Source organism: Rhamphochromis sp. 'chilingali' (assembly GCF_963969265.1).
Source record: "Rhamphochromis sp. 'chilingali' genome assembly, chromosome: 4".
Classification (NCBI taxonomy): Eukaryota; Metazoa; Chordata; class Actinopteri; order Cichliformes; family Cichlidae; genus Rhamphochromis; species Rhamphochromis sp. 'chilingali'.
This window is the reverse complement of record NC_137948.1, coordinates 4,318,369-4,337,092: the sequence shown is the minus strand read 5'-3', so window position 1 is coordinate 4,337,092 and position 18,724 is coordinate 4,318,369. Positions and strand designations below refer to the sequence as shown.

At 43.2% G+C, this 18,724-nt stretch overlaps 1 protein-coding gene across 4 annotated transcripts in view; it reads left to right on the top strand.

The window, feature by feature from the left end:
- Positions 1-18,724, top strand: part of rptor (regulatory associated protein of MTOR, complex 1) — a 215,254-nt gene that overhangs the window by 179,526 nt on the left and 17,004 nt on the right. For 2 of the 4 annotated variants that reach the window (XM_080879217.1, XM_080879216.1), the window contains exons 23-29: positions 4,600-4,703; positions 5,804-5,981; positions 6,092-6,202; positions 12,047-12,152; positions 16,142-16,256; positions 16,329-16,453; positions 17,347-17,448. In XM_080879217.1, the coding sequence (XP_080735343.1) occupies positions 4,600-4,703; positions 5,804-5,981; positions 6,092-6,202; positions 12,047-12,152; positions 16,142-16,256; positions 16,329-16,453; positions 17,347-17,448 (841 nt within the window). Of the gene's footprint in view, positions 1-4,599; positions 4,704-5,803; positions 5,982-6,091; positions 6,203-12,046; positions 12,153-16,141; positions 16,257-16,328; positions 16,454-17,346; positions 17,473-18,724 lie in introns of all 4 variants that reach the window. The other 2 variants (XM_080879214.1, XM_080879215.1) reach the window with 1 other exon arrangement.

Genomic DNA, 18,724 nt, shown 5'->3' with positions numbered 1-18,724 from the left:
AAGAGGCGCTGGTGAGCCTTCTTGACCAGCTTGGAGCAGTTGGTCGTCCAGGTGAGATCCTCGGAGATGTGGACTCCCAGGAACTTGAAGCTGCTCACACGCTCCACAGCCGTCCCCTTAATGTGGATGGGTGGATGTGGGTCAGCATTCCTCCTGTAGTCCACGATGAGCTCCTTGGTCTTCTCGGTGTTAAGCAGCAGGTTGTTTGTGTCGCACCACTCAGCCAGACGATCCACCTCCTCCCTGTAGGCGGCCTCATCGTTGTCACTGATGAGGCCAATCACCGTGGTGTCATCTGCAAACTTAATGATGGTGTTGGAATCATCAGCAGGTCTGCAGTCGTGGGTGAAGAGGGAGTAGAGGAAAGGGCTCATCACACAGCCTTGTGGTACACCGGTGTTCATTGTGATGGTAGATGAGCAGCGGTTATCCAGCCGGACATGTTGGGGGCGGTTGGTCAGGAAGTCCAGTAACCATTTGCAGATGAGGGAACTGATGCCCAGGTCTGTCAGTTTCCTGATGAGTTGTGAGGGGTGGATTGTATTGAATGCTGAACTGAAGTCTATAAACAGCATTCTGGCGTAGGTGTTGTTGTTGTCCAGGTGTGAGAGGACAGAGTGCATTGCGATGGAGACTGCATCCTCTGTGCTCCTGTTCCGGCGGTATGCGAATTGGTGGGGGTCCAGGGTGGGGGGGAGACAGGATTTGAAGTGTGCTAGGACCAGTCGCTCTAAGCACTTAGTGATGATGGGGGTGAGTGCTACTGGGCGGTAATCATTGAGGCAAGATGGGTTGGAGTTTTTGGGTATCGGGACGATGGAGGTGGATTTGAAGCAGGCCGGTACCACAGCGTGGGCCAAGGACAGATTGAATATGTCTGTGAGCACTCCTGCAAGCTCCCCAGAACACGCTCTGAGAACACGCCCGTGGATGCCATCAGGGCCTGCAGCCTTGTGGACATTGATCCTGCTCAGCACCGCTCCTACATCGGTGGGGGAGAGAGTCATAGGTTGGTGGTCTGGCGTCATGTCTGCTTTGGTTGTGGTTGTGGGGTTCCCTCGCTCAAAACGAGCATAAAAGTTGTTGAGCTCGTTGAGGAAGGAGACATCAGAGGATGCGGGGGAGGGTTTGGTGGTCCTGTAGTCTGTGATGGTCTGGAGTCCTTGCCACATGCGTCGGGGGTTGGAGTTGGAGAAGTGTTCTTCTACCTTCTTTTTGTAATGGTGTTTGGCTTTTTTGATGCCCTTCTTTAGATTAGCCCTGGCTGTACTGTAGGCGTGTGCATCTCCTGACCTAAAGGCAGTGTTGCGGGCCTTCAGGAGGAGACGAACATCCCGGTTCATCCAAGGCTTCTGGTTGGGGTACATGGTGATCCGTTTCTGGGTGGTGACACTGTCTGTGGTTTTGGAGATGTAATCCAGTACAGATGAGGCGTACTGGTCCAGGTCTGTGTGGGTGAACATATTCCAGTCTGTGTTTTTAAATCTGTCCTGGAGCACTGCGTCTGTCCCCTCTGGCCACACTTTAATTGTCCTCACAGCAGGTTTCACACGTTGGATATCACAACAAAGACGAGAAAGACTACGAAAAAACAAGACCTTAAACAGAATAAGCACAAGTACTTTGATTTGGGATGAAAAACAAAGTATTTTGTAAATAAATAAAACGATGACGGCCAAATATTTAAACGTAATTTATTCCAATGAGGAGAAGGATAGAAAACAGACATTAAAGAGGATTTGATCTTAGCGTTTGATGCAGAATTTGAAGGAGCAAAATACTGTTCTGGACTATAACGATATCATGAGTGCACATTTTAAACAGTGGTGTTAACGGTCTTTTTTATTTTTCCCTCTCTCTCAAAGAGCTCGGCAACAGCTGCTTATTTTAAGAACCCTCATCAAGTTCACAAGTGCTAACGGCTCTTTTAATTAAGATTTTAAATGTCAAATGTTATTGATTCGTAACAAAGCAAAACAAGGTCAGGAGCTAATTAAAATGTACTTTCTTCCAAGATGATTAAGGCTCTAAATGCTTTTTTTATAGTCCAGTGTTGCTGTCTGATGCTGGGACTCTTGGAGATTTTTAATAGTATATACATTTTGAACACATTGTGATTCTTTTATTCAGGTGCATCCAGTCGTTTTCACAGATGTGTCACTAATAAAGTTGGATCACATCCATCTGAAACAAATCCAGAGGTTTTTTGAATGTTTGAATGGCAAAGATTTACTATCCAACACCGCCCTTATCTCCCAGTTGTTTGCCTGTATTGAAAGGAGATTATTGGTTAAGAGAGAGAGAGGATGAGAAGTTCGACCATTCGGGAGGGGCTCAGAGTAGAGCCGCTGCTCCTCCACATCGAAAGCAGCCGGTTGAGGTGGTTCGGGCATCTGAGAAGGACGCCTCATGGCTGAGGTGTTCTGGGCATGTCCCACCGGGAGGAGGCCCCGGGACAGACCCAGGACACGCTGGAGAGATTATAACTCTCGGCTGGCCGGGGAACGCCTTGGACAAGCTGGAGGAGGTTGCCGGGAAGACGGAGGTCTGGGCTTCTCTGCTTAGGCCCTGCCCCCACAACCCGGCCCCGGATAAGCAGAAGAAGATGGATTATGGTTAAGAACTTAAGGTTCTCAATGAAGCCCCCAAACATCATCTTTACTGTGAAAAACAGTTTAATTTAAAGTTTCTCCTCATCTACAAGGTCTTGAAAAATCAGGCCCCATCTTAGCTCAATGACCTCATTGCACCATGTAAGCCCAGCAGAGCGCTTCACTCTCAGACTGCTGGTTGGCTTACACTTGGAGTAGAATGAGAGGCGGAGCTTTCAGCTCCAGTTTGCAGTCAGGAGACAGACATACTAGTTTTTTAAGATTAGACTTGAAACCTTTTGATAAAGCGTAAATTCGGGCTGGATTAAAAAAGGACCCTGAACTTTCCCTTAGTTATGCTGCAGTCGGCTCAGGCTGGGGCATTAAATCCCTCAGGAGGAGGGATTTAATGCGAGTACTGCTTCTCTGCTCACCACATGTGTATAGACCACAGATGCCGCAGATAGCAGCACCTCTATCTGCCTCTGAGCCACCTCTGAGCTGGTTCTGTTAAATGGAGGTTTCTCCTTCCTGCCAGTGGTCGTGTGATTGTTGGAGTCTTTACCCTACGGTGTAGAGCACCTGGAGGTGACTGTAGTTTTGATTTGGCGCTATAGAAATAAACCTCAATTGAATGGAAGAATTCTCTCAATTACCCTCAATCACCTTCAGCTGTTCGATCTCATCATCACATGTCACAGCGATGTCGGGTGCTTTCTCCAGCAGTAAGAAAGCTCTACATAATTTACCAGGATTATTCAGACTTTTCTTTTTTTCCCTGAGCTGTCATCCGCTTCCACAGCTGTATCCTTCGACAGCCTCTGACTAATGTGTTTGCGCAGTTGACTCGCTTTCCAGCCAATTAATGATAGAGGAAGTGTGGGGAAGTGGGTTGAAGTCGGAGAACGAGCCTGTTTCCCTGCGTGGAGTAGTGCAGCTGCTAGCACCAGTTCCAGCCCAGGTTCCCGCTAAAGCTGCAGTTTTGCATGTCTCTCCCGCGTTAGCGTCTGGTTTGTTTGCCACATGTTGACGATCAGCAAACACCGATGAATAATCCATGAGCATGTTACTTCACTGAGTGGAAACGCTCTTCCGCCCTGATGCTTTTTGTTTCAAAGACCTTTTGTTTGTGCAGTTCAGGTTTCCTGTTGTTTGTGTGCTTACCGCTGCCCTCCTCAACATGCACTTCTCCTTTGTGTCACACATCCATCCCACAATTTCTGCAAAAGACATAAGCGCGTCCTTTAGTTCCTTATCTGCTTTTCCTTTTGTGCCCCGTCCCATCATATTGATCTTGTTGTGCATGAGTGGAAAAGCTGCTTTCATTAGTGATCTGGCTTTTTCCATAATAATTGTTCCAGCTGTTTTTACTGCTGTTTTCTTTCATTTGACTTGCCTCCTAATGAAGCGCCAACAGCTAACCCTCATAGCTGATGTCTCGTCCCCCTCACAGATGCAGCCGTTTTTATGGGCCCGGTCTTTGCATTAAAAACTTTCCTGCCTCGCTCTCAGCCTTTCAGACGCACACAGAAGCAAAAGATGCTCACTGCAATTAGCATAGAAATCAAATCAAAGGTAGTAAAATGTGTTTGCTTGTGTTAACTGGATTTACGCTGCACACAGTTCTCTCCCCACCTGGCTCGAGTAAACAACAGCTCTGCTATTCATCAGCGATGCTTTGCCTCTATTGTCTTTATTAAGTTTGCCCCTCCCTCGTGTGCAGCCATTAGACAACTCACAATGAAGAGGTTATATTACCTGCTCACTTAATGGGATAAACCTGTGGAAATTTAGCAAACTTTGTGAAGTCCTGCACTTTTTATGCAGTTACAGCAGGAAGATTATCCAGATTTTTGGGCTCGTTTCTGATCTAGACACTTCTGCATATTTGTCTCTGAAAGCTTTTGAAAAATCTGGGAAGAAATATCATAATTTCAAACTATAAATCCAAATGTGATCATCTTCAGAAACAAGAATAAACAGACCTTTTTTTTTTTTTCTCCCTCAGGCTACGATGAATGCCAGACCTCAGAGGATCCTGGACTCAGGATCGCTCACCCAGTCAGCCCCGGCCAGCCCCACCAGCAAGGGCACGCACATACACCAGGCTGGGTGAGGACGGAGCTCACACATGCATGAACGCCGTGACACACTGAAAACTCATTAAACGGAAACCCCAGAGCATTTGAATCATGTGTTAGGCAAAAAAAAGTTGCATTTAATCATCACGATGTGCGTCATTTGTAGCAGGCGAATGGGATTCTGGCCAAATGTTACTTTAAATTTTATATTGAATTATATTCATGGTGCATGAACCAGGATAAAATATAAAAATCAAGCAAAATTAAGTGTAGATTCAGAAGAAAAATAATTATTAGCATTTTAAAATTGAAATATTATTCATGAGCTGTTTGATTTCACGATTGAATAATTTCCCAATTTGTTTGTTTGTGCGTCCAACACCCTTCTGTCATGGTAAATAGTTTTCTATGTGCATTAGAGGAAAGATTCCACCCTTTAATTCAGAACTTTCAGCTTTGCAAACCCTTTCATGGTCATCGCTCGTCACGCCTCTGCAGCAAATCCAGAGCTGCTGTTACATTACACAACCTGAAAGTTTCCTTCTCACTACTTTAATGTGCACATCTGCAGTTTCACCATTATCTCAAACCTGTGCAGAGAGCAAATCATCGGCTTCTAGATCAGACCAAAATTTCTCAGGAGCAGCAGCAGCTGGGTTGAACAGTCTGGGAAAACTCAGTACTGTCCAAGCCTGAAAGTGTCTCATCAGGTTAGAAGAGCGAGGCCGTGTCCCGTGAGAGGCCCTGAGGTTCGACCATAACGTCCCGAGGTGTCTGAGGGATTTTTGGCTACGTTAAGACAGCCTTCATTCATAGCCGGCTCTACTTCCAGGATTTGACTTTGTCCTCCAATACGATTCAAGTTTAAGAGGCGCATTTTTTGCATACTAGAGGAGATCCCCCATGCATTAAAGAAATAGATGTGCAAGTAGTCAGAGGAGGACTACAGATGAGTGAAAAAGCAAAGAAATAGCAGCTGTCCTTTAGACAACACAGAAGAAGCGATGTTAGATTTAGCAGCTGTGTTACATTTAGATGTAACACAGCTGCTAATTTAAAAATAAAAGCACGTAAAATGTGCATTCGTAAACTGACCCCTTAATCCTCTTGTCCTCTTTTCCTTTACTTCAGTGGTTCTCCACCAATGCCCAGCACCAGCAGCTCCAGTCTGACCAACGACGTTCCCAAACCCCCCACCAGGGAGCAGCCGGCCACACGACCGCCTTACACCCCAACGCTGGGAGGACAGGCGCCCCACTCACACCAGTTTACCCGCACTCGCAAAATGTTTGACAAGGGACCCGAGCAGGTAGAGAAAGATGAAACCTGCCGTGCTGCTGCTAGTCACTCTTGTCCTCTCTCGCTGTTTCGTTTAACTCTTTAAATCACAGTTTTTTTTCTTTTTGTGTTTTTCTTTAGGCAGCTGAAGACAGCGATGAACCAGGTGGTCACAGGAACTACATCAGTCCGGCCCTCCAGACAGGCTTGTGCGACTGGAGCGCCAAGTATTTTGCTCAGCCTGTCATGAAGGTCAGTGTCATCATTTGTGTTCCTCACATGTCAAACTGGTCAGCTTGCTTACTCTCCCACAAAAGGCTGGCTCATCGCACATCACTATGTCGCTGATGGTTGGTGAAGTGTGCACGGCGGGCTCTGGCCTCTAATGCATTTACCACCCTGTCATATCAATAATGGAGTGACTATCAGTGCTGTCTAATTAGTACTCACTCCAATCGCTCACCTCAATGGTGAGAGAAGTTTAACTCAGGCAGATTGCGAGCAGTTTTTTCACCCAGGAACGCCCCTTTAGAGGCGACGAGAGAGTCGGGGAAGACCTCAGCCCCTTTCAGACACTGACAATAAAAAATGGTTTTAATACAGAGAAAGTGCTGCTTAGTGCACCTTTAAAAGGAGAAAGGACATCGCCATTTTCAAATCAAGAACTTAGAAATGTTTTCTTGTCTTCCTCCGTATTCCACTGCTAAGCCATCTACCACTTTAAAATCAGCTTAAGTCAGTTGCTAAGCAACAAAGCAGCACAATATGGCAGATAATTTTCTGTTTACACACATTTATGTGAATTTGTGTCACTGGTGTGTGTTTATCGTGCTTTTTTGCAACAGTTTGAGGACAGATTGAGCTGTCTGAGGACATAAACTCTGTGTTATAGGATTTATTTTAAAAAGTAATGAAGTCCTATGGAAAACAGCAGGGTGGGGACCGATCACAGTGAGAGAGAAAGTACCTGCTGTTTGTACGAGATGGCTTTGCTGAATAATGAGCTCCATAATGTAACATCCTCCTGAGTGAAACTTAAGATTAAGACAAGTGCTTTCACCCGGCACAGTAGTAACACCGAAATGCTTTAATATTAAATCAAACTAACGCGTGTTTAAACGGCCTGAACGTGTCGTCTTTTCCAGGAAAAAAGGCAAACAGTGTCAGCACATTTTTGTAGGTTAAACAGGAAGAAAAGCGATATAAAAAGAGCCAGGGTCAAACAGAGGAGAAAATGGAAACTTTGCAAAGTGCGTGAAAAATAATAGGGGGTCGTTTTTGCTCATGGCTGATATAGAAAGAAGATATTAGTAAAATAAAAATATTTACAAAACATGTAAGATGTTGTAGGGGGAAAGTGGTGGACAGGAGAAAGAGAACACAGGAAGAAAAAAATAAAAGATGATGAAAGTAAAATATTTGAAAAGGAAAGCAGACACTGAGGGGCAAATAGAGGTGGGCGAGGAGGAAAACAGAGATGCTAAAAGTGAAAGAAAACTCAATATGAAGAGCATGGTGGTGGGATGAATAGGATGAAAGAAATACGGGGCCAGGAGTGGCAACAAAGGCTGATAAAAAGCAGAGAGATGACTGGATGTGAAGGCGAGTGAACGAGCTCAGAGTAGATGGAGGAGGAGGAGTAAAGGGGAGTTTTGCCGCAAATCATAACGCTGTGTTGGCAAAATTTTGAGTGCTGTCATCAAACTTAACTCCATTACAAAGCCATGTGTGTGTGTCTCAAAGTCTGCACACAGGTTATCATATCACTGTGTCAGCAGCACACTAGAAGAATGTGTATATTTGTGTTATTGTCTCCACACATCTCACATGAGAGACAGAAGACACGTCCTCTGCTTAAGGTTCATATTTGTTTGAGAAGCAAAGAGCCGTGGTTACATGCACAGCTTCGTGTGGACTTATTATACTCATATTTTTATTCTCGGACTCTAACTTTGTCTCAAATCCAGCTTTATTCTGATGCTTGTCCAGTTCAGGGTCTGACATTATTTTTTGTCTTGAAGTGTTTTACTCCTATTTTATTAGTCATCACTTTTAATGTCCGTGTTATTTTTCCTAATTATATTAATGTTTTTTTTTCCCAGGGGCATATTTTTCAGAGATCATGGATGATTGTAAAACACAAATACAGAACTTTTTGAGAGCTTACAGTCATAAGACAGCATTAATAACTGTAGGTCAGGTTGTGATGAAATCAGCAGAGACTGAAACCTAAAAACATTTCCAGCTCATTTTAATTTTATTTAAGTCATTTTGTGATCACGAGTTTCAGCTAGGCCTCAGTCGTGTAGTCCTAGAGCAGCTAACTTGTTAGCAAACACCAACAACGTTTCACTGAGCAGTTATGAAACTTTAAAAAGTGCAACGAAAGGGGAAAGGGGGGGTTTTAATGTGTTATTTTTTCCAGCATTTTTGAGCCTCCCAGACTTCTGCAGTTCAGGACATGGCAACATGAAAATGTCAGGACTGAACACCATATTTATACCAAGTGTTGCCTTCTATCTGTAACCAGCTTTGAGCCTCAGTAGCAAAATTTGTAAAGGCAAAAGTGCCCCACTTTAATCTCTGCCATAGAGAAACTGCAGCATTGGTAACGTGGCTGCTTCATTTGTTTTCTGATCATTTGCTGAATTTTGAGAAATCTTTCAAGGGCCATGTCACCACGTGCTCCAGGCGGTCAAAACTAGCTGCACCATATGAAAGTTTGCCTGATTAGTAGACATTAGGACAGCATTCCTGAAATATGTCTGTCCATCTTGGATTGAAAGATTTTCATACCATCCAGCTTTGAACCGCTGAGAGAAATAGGACCATCATTTTGCAGACACAGCCAACAATGTCACCACAATTTGTTCACGCTGGTCATCTTTCATCTGGCATAGCCCAAAACATTTCAGATGTACAGATTTGAAGTTTAGAAAGTAGTGTTCATCGCATCCCACAGCTCAACACTCCCAAGATGCAATGCTAAATGTCAATGAGAAGTAAATGTGTGAAACCTCAAGGGCTGAAAAAAGAGGCTAAGGTGATAGTGCCGAAAACTACAGTACCTGTAACTGTCCTCTGAAGCTGGCTCCAAAAGTGAGCCAGTCACCATAAAACTTAAACTGTTAAAATGTCCACCGTTTGTAGCCAAAAGCAAAGTTTGGGTTTTTAATTGAGAGGGGCTGTTTCTGCCAGGCTTCAGCTCTACGGGCCTCCTCTGCCATGTTTGTGCTGTTGGTGCCTTTTGGAGCAGTTTAATGGAAACCTCTGACAAATAATCTGGTTTACTGTTTGGACCATCTGAGAGGTTTGTGATTTAATTTTGGTTGAGGTCAATTCTAGTAATTTGTTACCTGCAAAGTAATGGATGCAGTTTGGTAACCAAGCGCCATCCTTTCATCTCAATATGGTCACTATTAGACCAAAACACTAACGTAGACGTGGCCAAAATGCAGGTGACCTCACAGCGGTTGCATCCATCTTTTTTGTACAGTTTACGGGTCTGAAATCACAGGTTAGCTGCTGACTGTTGACAGCCTGTTTGTCCACATACTTTGGCCTTACTCTACACTACACACTATCGATTTTACTGTATATGCACAGTATGTGGAGATTGTGTGAGAGACTCTCACACACATTTTTACTCCTCAGGGTCTCATTATACGTTACATTAGCAGCTGACACGCTGCAGCATACCAACCCTTGCAACGACAGCATCAGCATCAGCCAGCGATTTCCACACAGGTCGACATCAGACTTCTAAATCTGCCTCCTCTGAGAAACCATAAAACCCCAGAGACCCTGTATATGAATGATTTGACTGAACACACGCTACATACATCTTTCTCACAGACACAAATCTGTTTATTCGCTGTGAGGTGTTACAGTATGTGTGTTTTATTTCTCCAAAAGCCAACACACGCCAGGCGAGGACATTGCAGGAACAGTGGCAACATGGTACTATAACTTTGTGGGTGGGTGGGGTAGGGACTGTTTAGCATTCATGTGGCGTGGGAGGCCTTGCTGTAGAAATGTGCTTCATAGGCACACGCTGGCACCTGACATTTAAAACCACACACATACATTTACAGTTTTCCTCTGTTGTTTATTCACAGCCGCGCAGTTAACGTTTAATTTATGACTTTAATTCATGGCGCTGAAGAATGACACAGACTTGCTTTATATTAAACTCTGCATATTTAATGTCCTGTTTTAAAAAAAAAAAAAAAAAAAAATTGATTCTGTTCCCTTAAAATAAAGTGGGCGCAAAGTCTGTGGGGCCCATTTTGTTATGTAAGACTTAATAAAGTTAATACTTTTAATATTGTCCCACTGCTCAATAGATGTGATGAGATGTGATTACATAAAGTGAACTTGATACCTGGACTCATTATCTTGGTAATCGCATGAGCGTCCCTTAACATTGCACCGAGGCGATTCAGGCTTTCCTGTGAAGTTGAAAAACTTTATGGGAATGAGCACAGATTCTGAAAGGAAAGTCTTAACATTTAAGAAACTACGAATCAATCAAAAGGTTTATAATAATCTTGTCCATGTTTTAGTGGCCTCACTGGAACATGTGTATCTCTAAAGCTCGCTATACTGACAGGGCACTGAGTCCTGCCAGCACAAGGAGGAAATACATACTGTGTAAATAAATGATGGATGGGGGTAGCCACTGTGACATAACCTACTGGTTTCTGCAGCGTGCTGAAACCAGTAGGTTATGTACGTCTTTTATCCTGTCTTCGTTCTCTCACCCCAACCGGTCGCAGCAGATGGCCCCGCCCCTCCCTGAGCCTGGTTCTGCTGGAGGTTTCTTCCTGTTAAAATTGAGTTTTTCCTTCCCACTGTCACCAAAGTGCTTGCTCATAGGGGTCATATGATTGTTGGGTTTTTCTCTGTATGTATTATTATAGGGTCTATTGTTGTGATTTGACGCTGTACAAATAAAACTGTATTGAACTGAACCGTCAATATTAGCATGTTTTTAATAGTCTGCAGAGACCATATTTGAACGAGAGGTTGAGTGCTAAACTAGCAGCTAATGCAAACTTAGTTAGCAAGCTACTGCATCCATGTATTAAATGATTTCATCTCAGAAACAAATCTGAGAAGTAGTAACCATAAGGGTAACATAAACATTTACAATGTGTGTCACTTTATTAGGTACACAGCAAGCTATTTACCTCCTACTTTTTATTGACACCAACAACCAGCCACAGGACAAATCCACCAGTATCAACAATCCAACTGCAAATTCTAGTTAAGATTAAATTTATTACTATAAGATTATCTTTATAAGAGCATAGACATGAGGACTAAATCATCTTTGGATACACTAAAATGTAGTATTTTGACCCTTGGCTAAATAGCTGTGCTAATATTAGATTTTTATTAGATAATTTGGCTGCTAAAATAATTAACTTTGTGAACTCCTGTGGCTTTTTGTGTGTCTCAGGTAACTACAGAAGCTTGCTGACATAGAGATAGCACCAGCATTGAGCTACATTAATCATCTGGCACACAGAAACCTAAAATGTTGAGCCTTTGCTAACTACAGAAGCTGTTAAGAGAACAAATCTAACTGAAAACAGGGTTGATATTAATATTTCAAGTGACGATATTGCTTCTGCAAACTCTATCTTGTAATTTTCATTAATTCGACTTGAGGGAAGTAAAAACGTCAGGTGTGGAAAATATACAAAATTGTTCTTTTTCTTTAAATTTTACTCAGAATAGAAACTAGAAGGTTTTTTTCCTTTCATTGATAGTAACCATTATCCAGAGAAGAGTCCAGGCTGTATCAGCGAAGGAGGGATTATAATGGTTTCATCTGTTATTTGGTGCAGTGGTCTCTGAATGTGGGGGAGAGCACAACAGGATTTAATTAAGTTTTCAACTTACACTCAGCAAAAGTGTCAATGTTCAAGGCTCAATAAAAATGGATTTATTGCGGCAGTAATTCGATATTGTCCCTCTGAATTTTTTATTCGTTTGTTTGCTTATCGTTGTAGAAATGTTCCAGATGGGGAGAGCAGTTGTAAATCTCTTTTTCTCTCTCTTTGTCTTTTCTTTCATGCAATCTCGCAGATCCCCGAGGAGCACGACCTGGAGAGTCAGGTGAGGTTGGAGCGTCAGTGGAGGTTTCTGAGAAATGCTCGCGTAAGAAGGCAGAGTCGAAGCATCATACAAAGAGGTCAGTAATGCGCACAAAAGATCTTCTTCTTCTTCTAACTTGTTCTAAACACATTTATATTTCACGTCGCTGCCTGGAAGAAAGAATCGTCTTAATGTCCTGAGGAGGATTTTCATAGGGGAGATGTTCAAATGAAATGAACAGATATTACTGGAAATTAAATTAATTATTAAAATCTCTTCCCTGGTTTTCATCCTATTCAGTATTGCATTAAATGATTCCTCTTTTGAAAGGTAGAGTGACTTTGGTTAGGGAGCATACGACATACACAAGCTCTGCGGTCACTTCACTCGAGCACTTAGCTTCTAACAGAGCCATGTGTAATTGAATGTTTACGGAGCCTTAATGAGAGCAGGATCTGGGTGAAATCCAGACTGTCCAGACAGAGCCTCCAACGGCACTTTTCCTTGTCGGCTGCTCTTTGTTTCATCCGTTTCTCTGCCAGGAGGTGATTATTATTCTGCCATTCTCACCAGATTCATGTTTTGTGTTTTTCACACACATTACTGATTGTTGGGAAGCTTGATTTTTAACGGTATTGTAATGAGAGGACTTCACAAATTATGTAGGGATGGGCTCAGGTGCATATGATGAAAGAGCAGAGGAGAGAAAAGTGACTGCACCTTGACTGAGTAAATCATCAGTCAGAAGGTTGGCCTGTGCTCAAGTATATCCTGCTTTATCATCTGTTTCACCGTAAATAGGGTCAGAATTTGCTAAAATCAACTAGCAGCCGAGGTCATAATCTCACAAAGGAACACGGCTTCGTTTTCACCTCCTCCTTGCTTGTAGAAACACTGCAGACGTTTAAAAAAAAAAAAAAAAAAAAAAGGTGTTTCACTTCATTTAGTGAAGGATTACTTGATACTTTCTTAACTTGGCACCAACTTCTTTTATCTGCTGTGTTTTAGCATCAGGTCATTGCTGCACAGCTGTTTGATGCAGTTTCTTTCACTTTCTATCACATCTGCATAAAGCGGCTGTTTATGGAGGTTATTTTTGTTTGTTTGTTTTTCTAACAAAGGTTCATTGGTAATATAATAGTGTGTGAATGTGAGAGTGAATGAATAGTGGCATTGTAAAGCGCTTTGGGTGCCTTGAAAAGCGCTATATAAATCCAATCCATTATTATTATAATACCCAAGCACAAAATAGTCCCTATGTTAGTTGATTAAACTGTTACAAGTGACTGACAGTCGTGTCTAATTGACTATTTCCGGAGCCCTAATGAGGCTAACTTGGGTGAAATCCAGACTGTCCCCGAAAAACATCAAGATGCATCAAAAATTTTAGGTGAGCAAGTTTGCAAATGATTCGCAGGGATGGAAGGCTTGATTGAAATCAGTTCACAGCAGGAGACGTCCTCTTTGTGAGTCACAGGTCTCCCCTCACATGCACTCGCACATTAAAGAGGCTCCAGTGCCAGCATACACACACACTCCCCGGGTGAAGTTTGAGCAGCTCTCAAACAGAATAACTAACACCCCCGACGTCACCGGCAGCCCCCTCCACACATGCACACACAAACACACACACACAGTCACGAGGCGATTGGCGTCAGAGCTGAGGCTTGCTCACGCACACGTCTATCCCGCTCTCGTTAAATCATTGAATTCCCCTCGCAGTTTTCTGAAAGAGAGAAGTAGTAGGGTTGCCCTCATTCAGTCGAATCCCTCCAGAGAGAGAACCAAGGCGAGAGGAAGGAGGGAGGAGGAGGGGGGAGGGTACGATGGAGGAAGATGGAGGAGTTGAGAACGAGGCAGCAAAGCTAGCAAAGAGAGAAGAGAACAAACGATGTTCTGTAGCCTGTGAACCTGATCTGACTTGTACTGTTGTTTTTGTTGGCGGTGCAAAGTCTGCCCACTTCACTGTGCACTTCTGAGGTGTACTCTGTTTTTACAGTCGCTCTGTATCTACTGTGATGTCACACTTTGTGCACATAAAGCGAGTCGTGATGATGATCTCGGCCGGCTTTTAACCGCAGGCCTCCGCAGCTTCTCCCTCCAACTACATTTTCCTCCGTCACAGCTGCATCCATCCCCCTTCATTGTTCTTCATCTCGTTACGGCGGTCTCGGGAGTGAGTTCGTGTAGCCAAGGACGGGGTCGGCAGCCGGCATGTGTTGTTGCCATGACAACATATAGTGAGGCAGTCAAGTCATCAGATTTATCAACGTGTTTTTACTCGCAGCGAAACCTGCCAGTGGGGTACACAACTCCACTGTTTTCTTTGCCTCGGCTCTTCCACCGCAGACCGTTCCATGTTTTGCTCTGTTCTCCTTCTTTGCCTCAAGTCTTCCTGTCGATGGCCAGGCTGTGCTTTGTCCTTTTTTTCCTTTATTCCACGTTCTACTTCTGAAAATGTCTTCCAGGAAACTTTATTTGCTTTTTGTTTTAACTTATACAAATACTTTAAAAACCAAATACTTGTCTTTAATTTTTTTTTCTCAGTACTGCTGTTAAAAGTATAAAGTTCAGATCATACTTGACCTTTGTGTTGTGTTGGGAATCTCGGCCCCGATTCCGTATTTAATTTATGTTCACCAAGCAATACTACAGCCCAGTATTTAATGTGTGCACCCAAAGCATAGATGTATGTTTTTAAAATAAATAAAGTCAAATAAATAGAGTTAAGTGCATAAAACCTGCAGTCTTTCCAGTGGCCAGCAGCTGGCGACTCGTCTGGTTGCTAAAAGAAGTCTGATTGTATAAAAGTCTGTGAGAAAATGGCCCTACTTCTCACTTGAGTTGATTTTATGATCTGTGCCTTTATTTTCATGTCACATACAGTATCATGGTGATTTGGTAAATGACGGAGCCATTCAGGGTAAAAAAGGTGATAAAGCAGGGTGTGCTGCCAGACTAACCTCTCACTTGTTGTTCACACTTTCAAAACTCAACTTGTACAAAGTGCTTTGGGTACTCAGGTAGAGTCTATGAGAGCCAGGCCATTTATACAGCCTATGATGCAAAACCTCATGAAGAATAAATTTCTCTTTTTCCAAAAGCTATTAGAAATGTGTCAGTGAGCCACATTATTGCGCTGAGTGTACCTTTTATTATCCTTTATTATCCTATACAATTAAAAACTAGTAATTAAACTGTATTCTTTGAACATTTCTTTTTAATCTGCTGACAGAGCATGGAAATATGAACTGCATTAGTGTGTTTAAGAAACTTAGAGGACAAAAGAATAATTTTCACGAACACAAAACTCAATAATGTACCACTGAGAGAGTCCTGAGGCCCTCAGCTGGTGTCTTTGGTATTCTTGGACATGACAAAACCTGTCAGTCAGTTTAAGAAAGTGTGCACTGCTAATGGACTTTTAAATAAACCTTTTTGTTGTAGCTCTTATGTTATTTTGTTCCTCTGTTTTGTACTAAAATGCTTTTGATTTTGATCAGAGGCAGAATTTGAAAAATCTGCAAGAGAAATCTTTTAAGTTTATTTGTTAAAAACCACACGCTGATCTCTGGGATACAAAAACTGGAAAAAAGATGGAAGGAATCGAGCTGTTAACAGTTTTGCCATTTTAAAAGTTTAAAAGAAAGCTTCATGGAGAGCCAAGGCCAAAAAAGATGAGTCTACGTAGAAGTAAAAGCACTGTGAAAATTTAACACCTCAATAGGTACAAAAATTACTACCTAAAGCCCAACTCATAAACTCTCCTAAATGCTTCTCGGGTGGCAGGAAAGTTACCTGAGTATCGAGCAGTAGTAGGTACTGACCCCAGACCAACAGTGAACAGCTGTAGGCTCCCTGATTCAGCCAAAAGCAAGAGGAAGGCGGGACAGACTACATTTTATTTGTTCATTAAGTTACTCCCTGTAAGGTTGCAGCTGCAGGCGTGGGTTAGGTGTGCCAGCAGACAGGTTGTTCCCCCATTTGCGTGCCACTTACTTTAACCTGCATCGGGAAACAAACCTCCGGTTTGGATGAATCCATCATCCTTTCATACCAACTTTTGAATTTTCTCCTCTGTTTCAGGTATTTCTCGCTTGGATGATCAAATATTCATCAACCGCAACCCCGGAGTGCCATCAGTGGTCAAGTTCCACCCCTTCAACACCTGCATCGCTGTGGCTGACAAGGACAGCATCTGGTCAGAGACTACCACATTCAGTTAAAATGTTAAACAGATCATATTCTCGTCTAATGAGTGTGTTTGTTTTAGCTTTTGGGACTGGGACAAGGGCGAGAGACTGGACTACTTCTACAACGGAAACCCTCGTTATACTCGCATCACATCCATGGAGTACCTGAACGGACACGACTGCTCACTGCTGCTCACCGCAACAGGTTTCTAACACACACACACGCACAAAAGTGTGAGTTCAGATGCACAAGTGCATCCAAGTTGCAAATGTCCACGCCCACTGGCAACAGCAGAAATCGCAGAGAGGCTCATTTGTAGCAGCAACAAGCCTTAAACACTTGGCTGTTACACACAGAGCACTCATGTGTAGTCATCATCATTCATCAAAAGAAGAAAGCAATTACCCTCCATGGCTTTATCTTCATCACCCACAGGAACCGGAGAAAACAACTCGACATTAAAATACAAACACATTTATTTTGTTTGGTCTTCCTTCTGTTAAATTAAGCTAAGAAGCTTTGATAAAAGGCTTCAGTATTGATAAATCTAAATTCCATCTCATCAAAAAGTAATGTTCACTTATTCAGCTTTTCCCCATCACTCATGCTCTGAAGGATAGCAGGGCAGGACATTAGTTATAAAAAAGAATCAGCATTAAAAGAAGTAAAACGCAGGCTGTAAATCAAGTGGAGACTTTTATGGCCTGTAATAGCTTCCTCATAAGAGTGCACGGACGTGTTTTATCTTGGTGTCTTTGCCGCAGAGGTTTTGGAGGTTAGATTCCTGCCTCGTTGTTTCTTTCTGGCGAGATGCTCACAGGCACAGAGCCTTTTAAGATGCCGCTCGGCGTTACACACTCTCCGTCTTCTTTTGAGGAGTGTGTGTTGACAGTCAAGACACAGTGTGTGTGTGAAAGAGTCTTGGTTCAGGGTTTTCATCAACGCAGTTCAACACTTTAAAGTGCATAAAGATTACAAACAGGATGCTGGTGTCTGTGCAGCTGCGTCCAGCCTCAGCGTTTACACCACGCTGCATTTTTTTTCCTGCCTCTCTCTCTCTTACTCTGTATCTTTCCCTCTCTCTCTCGTCTCTCCAGATGATGGAGCGCTACGGATCTGGAAGAACTTTGCTGACCAGAAGAATCCGGAGATGGTGACGGCGTGGCAGGGTCTCTCCGATATGCTGCCCACTACCCGAGGTCAGCCCTCCATCAGCACGCACAGTAAAGACCAACGCTCTTTATTACTGTGTCACCAACCCATCCGCAGTCCCACCCATACCCCAAAACCACAAACTGTCCCAAAGCATCCCAGTCATACGTCCTCATTGCTCCGCCTACAGAGAAGGTCTGAGAGGAGGGTTTTTTTTCTCCTTAAACTAAGTAATGAAAAAAACTAAAAGAAAAAATTCAATTTTGCTGAAACGATACAGCCACAGCTGACAATTACAGTAAAGTACATCTAATAAAGTAGGTTAAGGTTACGTTCAAACTTATATCTTTTTAAATTAAACACAGCTCAGGTTTTAGATGGATAAAAGAAAAAGTCCAACACATAACTGGACTAAAATCACACAGCACTCAGCCTGAAGGTAGTTTTTCTTGTTTTTTTTACAGTGTGTTTGGTGTTTTAAACCTCAGAAATTCATCTCTGAATAAAAGGTGGCACCGATGAGAGCATTTCAGTCGCACAGTGACCCAGACCCCATCAAACCCAGCAGCAAACACTCACTCGCACAGCTTCGGTTTTAATTACTGCACGTGTGCTCATCCCACAGAGCTGTTCAAATCACTAAAAATGTCAGATTTGAGGGGCAGCAGCCAGGGCAGACCACTTCACCGTCACTGGAAGTCCGGGAGAGTTTGTCACAAGCTGCTTTAAAAATAACCAATTTCACACAAATGAAAAATGACACAGCCGAAACTTTATTTCCATACTTTTGCATTCGGGTTGTTTCTGCTGCCGGTGGCGGCCGGTTTAAGTCCACGAATGTAGGTCTAATTTAAAATCCGCTGTCAGCTTCACCTCCCTCACCTTCTCACACGTTCAACATCTGTCATATATACCTGTCACACCTGAAACAGCGGGGGCTGTTTAACCTACTGCGGGCCCTACATTCCAAGTCTGCACGTAATCAATCACGAAATGCAGAAGGTAGGTATTTCTCATTCTTCCCCTGTGAGACTGTTCACATTGCTTTAGTGATCGTTATAAAACTGGGACTGTGGACGTTGGTGGATCCGCTGCCATGTTTACCTTCGTGTTGACACACTTACACACAACTCCCGAGGTGGAGATATTCACAAATGCGATGCAGGCACCCACTGTACACACCTGTCAGACACTTCCACCCACCGGTGTGTTGTGTCAGGTTGCGCACGCTCTCCTTAACTCTCTCCCCTGCTTTAAATTTCTGCCTCGAGCGTTTCTCAGCCGATACTACTGGGATGTTTTTGGGAGCAACTGTGACAGCTG